General features: G+C 35.7%; 1 protein-coding gene across 11 annotated transcripts in view; it reads left to right on the forward strand.

Annotated features, from left to right (window-relative positions):
* The window catches only part of CEP152 (centrosomal protein 152), a 97,176-nt gene that overhangs the window by 43,460 nt on the left and 41,354 nt on the right, over nt 1-12,362 (forward strand). For all 11 annotated transcript variants that reach the window (XM_070469319.1, XM_070469318.1, XM_070469323.1 and 8 more), the window contains 2 exons: nt 6,166-6,361; nt 12,096-12,218. In XM_070469319.1, coding sequence (XP_070325420.1) covers nt 6,166-6,361; nt 12,096-12,218 — 319 coding nt within the window. The remainder of the gene's footprint in view (nt 1-6,165; nt 6,362-12,095; nt 12,219-12,362) is intronic.

A 12,362-nucleotide genomic window follows, 5' to 3' on the forward strand; every position in this document is an offset into this window, starting at 1 on the left:
CAGGGAATTCCTTGGATTGTTTTCTTAAATTTATTTTCAGGCAGTTCACTACTAGTGTATAGAAATACAATTGATGCTATATATTGATCTTGTGTCCTGCCACATTGCTTAACTTGCTAATTATAATTAGTTCAAATAGTTTTTTAGTGAATTCCTTAGGATCTTTTATAGTCAAGATCATGTCATCTGAAAATAGACATATTTCTTTCTTTCCAATGCCTTTTATTTCTTTTTCTTGACTAATTGCTCTAGCTAGAAACTCTAGTACAGTGTTGACAGAAGTGGCAAAAGTAGACATCCTTGTCTTGCTTCTGATTTTACATGGAAGTATTTAGCCATTCTCCATTAAGCATGGAGTCTAGCTGTGGGTTTTCTGTAGATATAGGTTTTCTTTAGATTTTTCTTTCACCAACATTTTGTTTGTGAGACTTACATTGCATCGTAGCTGTAGCTACATTACAAATAGCTATAGCTCTTTCATTTACATATGTAAATATATGTGTGTGTAGCTTTCATTTGTATGAATATTCCACAGTTTATTTTCCTTTCTACCATTCATAGATTCTTAATGTTATTTTCTGGTGCAATGTACATACATTTCAGTTGGGTATATACTTAGAAGTGAAATTTCTTGTAGTACATGTGTTTCGATTTTAATAGATAATGCCAAAATCTTTTCCAAATTAGTTGTGCCAATTTACCTCACCACAAGAAGTGTATGAAAATTGTAGTTGTGCTTTGTCTTCTTGGTAACACTTGATATTGTCATTAATGTGTAGTGTTATTTTATTTTGATGTTTATTTGCATTATCCCAGACTACTAATGAGATTGACTTCTATTTAAGAAAATATGTCTATTGTGTTTATTGATGGCTTGGGTGTAGGGGTGTGTGTGAAGAAGGACTTGCTTGTGTCCTTTCTCAGTTTTTGCATGATTTTTTTGTGTGTGCATGTGTTCTGTTGATTTATAGGAGTTTTTTGTTTTTTAATATCTGTTCTAGATAGGCACTCTTTGGTTATGTGTATTGCAAATATCTTTTTTCACTTTGGGCTTGTCTTTTTATCCTTTTCATGTATCTCTTGATGAATGGAAGTTCTTAAACATCAGTCAAAAATTTCCATCTTCATGGTTAGTACTTTTTATAGTCCCTTTAAGAAAAATCTTTCCTTACTTCAGGGTCATGAAGTTATTCTTTTATGCTGCTTTCTGAAAGCTTTATTGCTTTGCTTTATACTTTAGTTTTGCCATCTACCTGGAACTGCTGTTCTTGTTGGGGTTTTTCTGACTATTCTTGCTTGTTTACACTTCAGTGTGAACTTCCATGTTTAGCTTGTTCTGTTCCTGGAAAAAAAAAAATCCTGATAATATTTTCACTAGGGTCATGTTAGATATATATATATATATATATACACATTAACCCAGGGAGAACTGATATCTTTAGGATGTTGAATTTACTTATTCAAGAATGTAGCATGTCTTTTCATTAGCTTAAATTTCTTTGTCTTTTTAAGAGTGTTTTGAAGTTTTTCACATTTAGATTTTGCAAAATTCTTGTTAAATTGATGCCTAGATATTTTATTTGCAATAGTGAATGGCATGTTCTTTTCCATTATTTCTTCTGAGTATTGTGTGTATATATGATTTCTATATTTTAGGTTATAACCTGTTGCGTTCTAATTCTCTTCATAGTAGTTTTTCCATTAGATTTAAGATTTTTTAGATATAATTGTATCATCTGCCAATGGAGATAGTCTTACTTCTTCCTTTTCACTTATGCTCCAAATTGCTTTCCCTTTAAAGTTCCTGTATTTTATTTAGACATTAGTAGTCTAAATGCTCTTTCCCAAAGTGGTTTCACCATTTTGCATTCCCAGAAGAAATGTCTTAGAGAGTTTCAGTTGTTCTCTGTCATTGTTAAAAGTTGATGGCCAGTTGTTAAAAGTTGATGGCCAGTCTTTTAAGATCTGAGCACTTCTAGTGTGTGTGTAGTGATATCTCATTGTGGTTTTAATTTTTATTTCTCTAATGACTAATAATGTTAAGCATCTTTTGATGTGGTTTGCTTCCTCTTTTCTTGCCACACTTAACTGCCATTTGTGTATGTTGTTTGGTGTATATATATGGACTGGTGTGCTGTAGTCCATGGGGTCATGAAGAGCCAGACAGGACTTGGCTACTGAACAACAATATGTTGTTTGGTCTTCATATATTTCAGGTACAAGCCCTTTGTCAGATATATGTGTTGTGAGTGTTTTCCTCCCCTCTCTGGTTTATCTTACCATTTTCTTATGTTATCTTTTGAAGAGCAAAAGTTTTTTTAATAAACTCAAATTTATTTCTTATTTACACTTCATGGTTTTTGTACAGTTCATGAGTTATTGTAACTCAGTGTTAACAAAATTTTTCTGTTACAATTTTAGAAATTTGATAGTTTTGGCTCTTATATTTACATCTGTGATCCATTATGAGTTAATTTTTTAGTATAGTGTGAGGGAAAATTTGATTTTTTTTTATTCCAATAAATCCAATTGATCTAATTCCATTTGTCAGAAAAACTTTTCTTTCCCAATTGACTTGCCTTGATATATTTAATAATCAGTTGACTGTATGTTTGTGGGCCTGTTTCTGTACTCTCCATTCTGTTCCAGTGATCATTTTGGAGGGAGCAGTCTTGATAATGTAACTTTATAGTCTTGAAATGGGTTGAACAAATCCTTCAACTTCGTTGTTTTCAAAATTGTTTTGGCTACTCTAAGTACTTTGCATTTCAAAATAAATTTTATGATTAGCTTGTCAACTAATACAGAATTTGCCCTTTGGACAAATTTGAAACTTAAGTTTCAAATTTTGAAATGTGTTGAATTTATAGATCAGTTTTGGGAGAATTGACATCTTAAGAAATTGCCACTCGTCACTTACACTTCCATAAAGCTGAGGGAATTAAAGAAATTGAGTCTTTCAGTTTCTGAATATGCATGCTGTACTTCTCTGTTTATCGAGGTCTTCCATTTCTCTCAGTTATGTTTTGTAGATTTTATTAAATGTTTGTTTATTTGGTGCTGCAGGAGTCTTAATTGTGGCATGCAGGATCTTGAGTTGTGACATGCGGGGTTTAGTTCCCTGACCAGGGATTGAACCTTCGCCCCCTGCACTGGGAGCTCTGAGTTTAGCCACTGGACCACCAGGGAAGTCCCAATGTTTAGTAGTTTTCAGTGTAGAGATTTCCCTCTAGCTGAAGAATTTCCTTTGGCATTTGTTCCAGAGCATGTCTGCAAATTCTTAGTTTCCTTATATGGAAATGTTATGTTTGGTGATTACAGAATTCTGGATCAACTGTTCTTTTATTTCAGCACTTTAAAGGTATGCTCTCCCACTGTCTCTGGCCTTGGTAGTTAGTTCCTGAATAGAAATCTATTGTTATTTGAATCGTTTCTCGAATCGATTTTTGAGTCGTTATTTGAATGTGTAGTTTTTTTGTCCTGCTGTTTTTAAGATTTTTTTTTTCTTTTTCTTTTTTCAGTACTTTCATTATGATGTGTCTAAGTGTGTTTTTCTTTTAGTTTATCTCATTTGCAGTTCACTGAGCTTCTTGAAAATGTAAATTATGTCTTTTACCAAATTTGTGAAAATGTTGACTATTATTTCTTCAAATACTTTTTCTGCCCCTGTTGCTTTCTCTCTCCTTCTGGTCCTCCAATTACATGTAATGTTAAATCTTTTTATGTTGTCCCACAGTTCTCTGAGACACTGTTCATTTTTTTTTTTTTCCACATTAGATAATTGCTATTGAACTGTTTTCAAGTCCACTCACTCTCTCCTCTGTCATTTCTATTCTGTTGAGCCTGTCAGTTGAGTTTTCCTTTTTTTTTTTTTTAAACTTTTAGGTATTGTATTTTTTAATGATAAAATTTCTTTTTGGTTCTTTTAATGTTTTTATGCTCTGTTGAAAATTCCTATTTTTTCATTCATTTCAAGTATGTTTTCTTTACTCATAAAGGCTAGATATTTGCTGCTTTGAACTTTTAAAACTCTCTGTAATATTTCTAACATTTGGGTTTTCCTTGTTAGTTTTATATTGAGTAATTTTAGATTGTATACTAGACATTGTGATTTTTTTGTTCTTTAGAGACTTGTATGGGTGTTTCAAATCTTCATTTATTTTTCTGAGCCTTTGCCACATTGATTTGAATCTGTCCTGTGTATGTATATGCCTCTCCAGGGTTAGTCAGTTTGAGACTTGTGTGATTCAAATTTCAGAGAGATTCTCCAAATCTTTGCTGATTTGATGCATGCAGTCTGTTCTCTGCATACATAGTTCAGGACTTAGACTAAGGCTTGCTTATACACAGAATCCAGAATCCCTTCCTCTGGTCATCTCCTCAGGAATCTTCCTGCACTCTTACTTTATCATTGGCTTAAGCAATTGTGTGTTGGTATAACTTATAATGGTTTTCATGTTTTTTGTGCTTGAGATTATTGAGCTTCTAGGTTTTAGGGGGTTTTAATTTTCATCAGATAGAAAAATTGTGGTTATTATTTTTTTCAAATATTTTTTCTATCAGCCTCCCCACTCTTCTGGGACTTTAACTAAAGTTAGGTTAGAAAATTTAATATACTCTATGTATTTCTGGTCTTCTTTCTCTTTGTGTTTAAGTTTGCTATGTCTTTATGTCCATGGATCTTTTCGTATGCTGTATTAAATATGCTGTTAATTTCATCTAGTAGGTATATTTTTTCATATATTTTTATTTTTTGTCTCTGTAAGTCCAATTTGGGGCATAAAGTCTTCCATTTCCCTCCTCATTGTTTTTGTGTCCCTCCCCCACACCTCCTTGAGCATATGGCATATACTTAATTAATTCTACTATCTGTCATCCCTGGTCATTTTCTCCTGGTTACAGTTCATATTTTCTTTCCTGCTTTATTCACGTTTGGTAAATTTTGATTGGATGCTGGACATTCTGAATTGTATGCTTTAGATTTTGGACTTCATTGCATTAAAAAAAAAAATGCAGTTATTCTTTTTCTGTGACATACTAAAGTTACCTGGAATTCATTTGATCCTTTCAAGGCTTCTTTGTAGGCTTCATTAGATCAGATTTAGAACAAACAGCTTAATCTGGGGCTAATTTGGCCTTATTACTAAGGCAGTATTTGATGCTGTGTGACTTAGGAAGTCTCTCCACTATGGTTCATTGAAATACAAAATATTCCCAGCCCTGCTCTTTTGCTGTGGCTTTCCCTGCCTCGCCCCCATCTTGAGGTAATTTTCTCACGTATACCACAGGTCTCCAGAGCCCTTTCTCTGTGTAGCTACCTTCCTCACAGTGTTTTGCTCCCCAGATTCTAGCCATTTTGGTTTTCCCATACTGAATTCTGCAACTTGGTGGGATTGCAGAGAGCAGACTCCCTGGGTTTCCTCTTTCTAAGCTGCATACTGGAAACTCTCCGGGAAGAAAGCTGCAGCCATTATAGGCCTAACCTTGCTTTACTTTTCTCAAGCATCACTACACTATGCTGCTTGTTGACCAGTGTTTGAACACTACCATTTCATTTATTTTATTTAGTTTTCTAGCTTTTTTAAAGACAGAAGACTGGTCCTTTTAATCCATTATGGCAAGGAACAGAAATACTCATTCCAATTTTAAAATTTATTGACCAACTACAGTGGGGATTAAATTAGCACGACATTTATTTGTGTTGTTTTTTTTTTCTTTCCAGTTGTTCAGATATCCACCCAGACTTGTGTTTTAATAAAAGAGAGACAGAAATTGTTGATGAGGATAACTAGTGTTTTACTATTCATTTCCTCTTTATTTTCACATTGTTTCTCTTGGAGTCATGAAGGACATGTATATATAGCATGCAATTTATCAAAAGTAAAAATGCATGCTCTGCTGAAGTTCATATGGTTGAACTTCTTGCAGTGAGGCAGCAGCACTATTCTTAAGAATGGTCTTCCTGTGAATGAACTTATTTTTATATAGGGATGTATCAAAGGCAATAACCTGTGTATGACAAAGCTTAAAATTGTTTTTGAAATACGAGTATATAGTTGGATGGGTTGCAAAACATGGTTACCACTACCGTTAGTTATTTTTAAGGAATAGTCATGCTTGATTTGTTATTGGATTTAACCTTAAATACGATCATTTTTCCATTAGCATTGTACAACCAGAAGGCCCAGATGAAGCGCTTTCTAAAGAGGAGGTCATCTTGAAGCTGAAAGCAGAGGTGCAGCGTTTGCTGGATAGCAACTCTGTGAAGCGTCATCTGGTGTCTCAGTTACAAAGCGAGCTCAAAAACTCTCATAAGAAAATTGAAGATCTCCAAGTGCAGAAGGATGAAAAAAGCATTGAGGTAGAATTTGTAAAGCTGTAAAGCTGTTTTTCAAGACTTCATAAAGAAAAGGTCTTACAGTTTTCACATTTAAATTAAACCTTTGTCTTTCAGGCATTCCTTTGACTTTTTTATATGTAAAGTTAATTAATTTCTGACTGTGCTGGATCTACTTTGCTACACACAGGCTTTCTCTGGTTGCAGAAAATAGGGAATGCTCCTTAGTTAGGGTGCCTGGGCTTCTCATTGTGGTGATTTCTCTTGTTCCAGAGTGCAGGCTCAGTAATTGTGGCTCCCAGGCTTAGTTGCCCCCCTCCCCCCACTCCCCCACCCCCACATGTGGAATCTTCCCAGAGTAGGGATCAAACCCACGTCCCCTGCATTGGCAGACAGATTCCCAACGACTGGACCACCAGGGAAGTCCATAAATGAAGTTTAAAGAAGGAAATGCCACTTAAAGGAATATACTTTCTGGTTACTCTTGGCACCTAGTAAATGAGATGCCAATTAGGTAAAATTCCAAAACCACAAATCCAGTGAAGCATTCTTTATAACAGGGTATCTGCATTTCCTCAAGATTGGCTTGTTCCAGTAGTGCTTTCACATCTAGTTAGACTCTCCACAATGAAATGCCCTAGCAATTTGTCTGATATTTCCCTGGCCTATGTTCTTAAAAGAATAGTCATTCTACAATGAAAAAAAAAATTGTATGGTGGTGTTAGAGGTGGGAAAGGCTTGTCAGAGTCCTTGAAACCCACCTTTATATCTTTATAAAGTGAGTTAGCTTGCTTACTTTATAGATAAGGTAAATGAAACTGGAGGAATTTGTGACCCTTCTGGGCTTAGAGTGAGTCTTTGGGTGAATTGAGACTAAAACATTGGACTAATGAATAGGTCAAGGTTATTTCTCCAAGATCATGCTATCAGAGGTCTTTAGGGATTGACCCTAAATCCCTATCTCTTCCAACAGCTGCCTTTTTCACCCTTCTCTATTTCTAAATCCCAGCTCACCTCTATTCCCATTGGAAAGAAAGATCTAGAAGCTAAGAGGAGAGGGAAGGTAATATATGAGTGTAGGTAGGTGGGACTTGCCTGGTGGTCCAGTGTTCAAGACTCTGTGCTTCTGCAGAGGGCATGGGTTCAATCCCTGGCCAGAGAACTTAAGATCCTCCGTGGTGTGTGGTGCACCAAAAAAAAAAAAAGATGTAGGTAGTATATTCCCTTTCCTCATGGATGGAAATAATATTTTACTTCCTACTTTGGTACTGTTTTATCTCTTGATCCTTTAAGCTAGGAGTTGTATTCATTAAAACAGTGCTATTAAAGCAAAGTGTGCAAGATGTTCTCTGGCGCTTATTATTGTGGAATTTTAATCGTGCCTAGTTTGCTTTCCAGAAATAATAGTGTGCTCTCACTGTGAAAGCCCTGCCCAGTTTGGTTCTTTCTTTTGAGTAACTATATTTGATGAGCACATTGATTTCAATGTTAATAAGCAAATGAGAAATGGGAGACTGTGCTTCCCCACAGCACATTTAACATCTTTAAACCAAGCTTTTTTAGCTGTTTCCATGTGTTTTTTATAAAGAATAGAAATGAAAATTTGTGTTAGTTAGAGTTGGTTAGTTTAATAAGCATTTTAGTGTGAGTGTGCTAAGGGTAGGAGCCTGATTTGGGGTCTGAACCTTGGCTCTGGTGTCCTGTTGCTTTCTCTTTTCCATATTGAAATCCCTAGTTGGCGTTTGCTGTACAGATACACTTTCACATGTGTGGCAATGGCTGGTGGCCATTCCTTGTGTTGTTTTTAACCTTTCCCTTTGCCTCCACACACTACAGTCTGTTTTTATCAGTAGATTGGAGGGAGCCATCTCATCTTTGAATATCTTTTTTTTTTTTTTTTGCCAGGTAGCCTTCTGCCATAGTGATTTCTCAGCAGTCTACATTTGGTTTTTCTTAAAGTGAGACTGAATTCGGTCCTTGATGCTTATGGCTATTCTGCTTCAACTTAACTATATAGGAATCTCTTGAGAGTATTGTCTTGATAATTCTGTGAGTGTTTGCTAAGTAAATATTTATTGAATTATTACATATGTTGACCCATTTCCTAGATGGGGAAGACGGAGAGGAGGTAGTAATTTAATGGACAGGTGGGTTTTTAAAATAAGCACTTAAGTTCTCAGTCATCTCATTAGCAGATGAATGCCTTCAAACTTGGCCTTTGCCTCCTGTTTCTCTCATCTTTTTCTAATGAAGCTCCCTATTTAAAGTCAGAAAGCAGGGTTGGGGAGGTATGTGGATGAAAAGAAAATCATTCAGTTTAGTTTTTTTTTTTTTAAAGCTACTTTATGCAAGGTCTAATGGGATTCAGCAATGAAAGAAACAGTGGCTGTTCTGTGAAGGAACTTTGATTCTAGAATATCACTATCCATTGGAAATATAATAATGCCACATATATAACTTAAAATCTCTAGTAGTCCCATTACAGTAAAATAGGTGAAATTGATTTTAATAATTTATTTAAACTAGTATATATAAAGTATTATCTTCTCAATATGTGATCAATATAAAATTATTAATAAGACAGTTTTTGTGTCTGTGTGTGCTCTGCCCTTGAAATCTGGCATTATTTTCTGCTTACCGCATGTTTCTATTTGGACACGTCACATTTTAAGCGCTCAACAGCCATATGTGGTTACTGGCTACCATAGTCAATACTACGGATCTATAAGAAGATGGACATGTATACCTTTGTGTAATAAGGATGATACTAATTACAAAGTGCTATGAGAAGGAATAACTAACTGATCTTGGGGGTGGCGTGGGGTACTAAGGTAGCCCTAGTGAAGTCTGTGAGGGAACTTCTGATCTCTGTTCTCAAGGATAAACCCAGGGGAGAAGGTGGAAAGGGACATTTCAGCCTTGAGCGGACGTATGTAAAAGGATGTAGCAAATAAGCTAGAAGTTCACATTATATACACTTAGTCTTTCTGAAGTCTTTAATGCAGCTAAATTCATTAAATGTCTTGATTTTTTTTTTTTTTCAATTGTGGCCGCACTGGGTCTTTGTGGGGTGCCGGCTTTCTCTGGTTGCTGCGCACGTGATAGCAACTTTCTCTGGTTGCTCTTGAGCGCATGGGCTCAGGAGGTGCAGCAGGTGGGTTTCGTTGCTCTGCAGCGTGAGATCTTAGTTCCCTGACCAGGGGTCGCACCCGAGTCCCCTGCACCGAAAGGCAAGCCCTGGACCACTAGGGCAGTGCCTCTATCGATTGTTTAGAAAGAACGATCATAGCTGGCATCAAATCCGGAGCTTAATGAGATGATGTTGAAGTTTTGTGCTTGCTAAGAGAAAGAACACAATAATTTAAACTTCCCTGGATGTCTTTTTAAAGAGAACTGGGCCATCAGAATCCTCCCCTAAAGCCTTTATGTATTAAGAAGGGCAACAAAAATATTTTCTATACAATCTTTTTTGACAGATTTCTTTCATAGATGTTTTAAAGGTATTAATATATTTATTTCTTTATAAATGCCTTTAGTATGTTTTATATCCATTTCTATTCATCTTATATAGAACAATTTAAAGTTACTGCAGAGTTTTTTTTTGCTTTTATGTCATATATGACTGTTCATAGCAGTGCTGCTTGATGACATTTCCAGGATAATATGTGATGAAACTGGGGAGTCTGCCCATGTATAGCACTATGCAGTGATTAGGGGTAGGTCAAATGCTATGCTGTTCGTTTCAGTTGAACAACTGGGCCATTAAGGTAGAATGTGGCAAAGGCCTTAGGAAAACCAGACTGGCTTACTAGCAGGCAGGGACCACATCGACACTGAATTTCTTGTAAGCTTAAGAAATAAAACACAGAACCCTTTCTGTGTGTGATACTTAATAGAGATCGTTACCTTACCACAAGCTGTGGTTAAAGCCATACTCTTGATTCCAAGGGACTTGATAGGCAATGTTCAGTAGCCAACTCAGAAGGGTCCTGGCTAGAATTTTTTGAGACATAGAAATTAGGAAGATAGTAAAAGAGTTGGTGTATTACATTTCTTGTGTTTTTGAAGATAATGCCTTCTGTATTCCAGCTTTAGAGAGAGAAATTTTGTGGCGACATTCAAATGGTCCTTTTCTGTTGAAAGACTTAATGAGTTTTGTGCCAACAATTACTGCAAGTACCAAGTCCCAGTGTGCCTGCAGTGTGAAAATATGTCAAAATTGAGTGCAGTAACTAGCCATGAAGATTGTTTTTTCAGGGTAGCAGTATGATGTTACTTTCATTCTAAGTAATAGAAACTCACTTATAGGGAAGGAAGCACAAATGAATGTCATAAACCTTAAAAAGTAGAGGCCATGTTGAAGAAAAAAAAAAGCCATTCTAATAAGTCAACAAAATCCTTTAAAGTCTCATTAATACCCCGAAGTCTGAAAAGCTAATTCTTTCTTAGGACTGGGACAGGAGCAGTGACTTCTGGGACATGATGGCAGGTGAACCAGCAAAGCCAGCAACTAGAGCAGTCTCCCTCTGAAGGAAATGAAGACTAAATGCGAGAAAGGAGCCAAAGCCTTGGGGTTCTGTCAGCCCACGTAGAATGAGATACACATACCTCTTTTTCCCCCAGTTAGTGGAGTGAACTTGGGTATAGATATATTTTAAACATTGAAGAAGAGACCTCAGAGTTCAGGTAAATAATAAAATCAATAGGTCAATTAGAGTAGACATTAAAAAAACAACTTTGACCTCTTCAATGAGCAAATAACTTATAAAAATGGATAAAATACTCAGGTAGTAAGAGGAAAATGCTAACCTATATATATCTGGGAAGATGAAGAACAAGTGAACAATGAAGGCATGTAAGAGGTTGCTCTCTGATGGTGACACAAGAAATGCAAATAAAAAAAGTTTTGGAGACCCTTTCCCTCATCAAGCACAATAATCATTCAGTCACTGGCCATTGGCGGCAAAGAGAGCTGGACAGACTCTTGTACTACCTGACGGTATACATGTGTACCAACTTTCTGGAAGCAATTTACCCAAGTCTATCATGAATTCCTATTGAATAAAATGTATGAATTAATATTGACTAAATATGCTAAGCCTAATGAGTGAGAGTGTGATAAAAAATAGAATGTTTCCATAGTCTCAAGTGTCTCTGAATAATATACTTACTATTAATTGCAAAATAGTAACTTTGTAGTGGAGGTGCCTGCAGACAGGGTCTTTGACCTTCATCAGTTAGTTGATCATCACCAGTGATGAGGCATATTGATGTCATATGTCTCCTCAGAAGTGTTCACATCACTTCTTTGGTATTCATGCCAAAAATGCATAACCTTTTAAATTATTAAATTTAATAATGAAGTAACATCAGAAAAGCTCAAATTGAGGGGCAACCTACAAAATAAACGATTACTACAAGTACTCTTCAAAAATGTCATGGATTTGAAAGACAAAGACTGAAAAAAACTGTCCCAGATTGGAGGAGACTAATAATATGTGACAACTAAATGCAATGTAGAGTTGTAGGTTGCAGCCTGAACCAGAAAAAGACATTTAGAAGAAAATTGGAAAATTTTGCATAAGGCGTGTAGATTGGGTAATAGTATTGCATCCTAGTTAATTTACTGGTATTGATAATTGTACTCTGGTTATTTGTACTGTTTTTGTACTTTCTTTGTAAGTATGACATTGTTTCAAAACTAGTGCTTTAAATTTTTTTAAAACCTGAAAAACTTTGATTTCTCTTTAACATTTAGACTAAAACAGATACCTCAGAAAAACCAACTAATCAGATACGGCCTGACTCTTCTGACATGATTGTCAAAGATGAAATACTGCAGCTTAAAAATGAAATTCAAGTTTTACAGCAACAAAATCAGGTGATTAAAAAACTTTCCTTTATTTTATGAGAAATCTCATGACCTCATTAAAAAATAGAGAGGTACTATGACACAAAGGTATTAGTGGACAAGTACATCAGTAGGTAACTAGGATTCCAGTTATTTCCTTTTACTACTGGTCAT

The sequence above is a fragment of the Odocoileus virginianus genome, chromosome 6 (genome assembly GCF_023699985.2).
Source record: "Odocoileus virginianus isolate 20LAN1187 ecotype Illinois chromosome 6, Ovbor_1.2, whole genome shotgun sequence".
Classification (NCBI taxonomy): domain Eukaryota; kingdom Metazoa; phylum Chordata; class Mammalia; order Artiodactyla; family Cervidae; genus Odocoileus; species Odocoileus virginianus.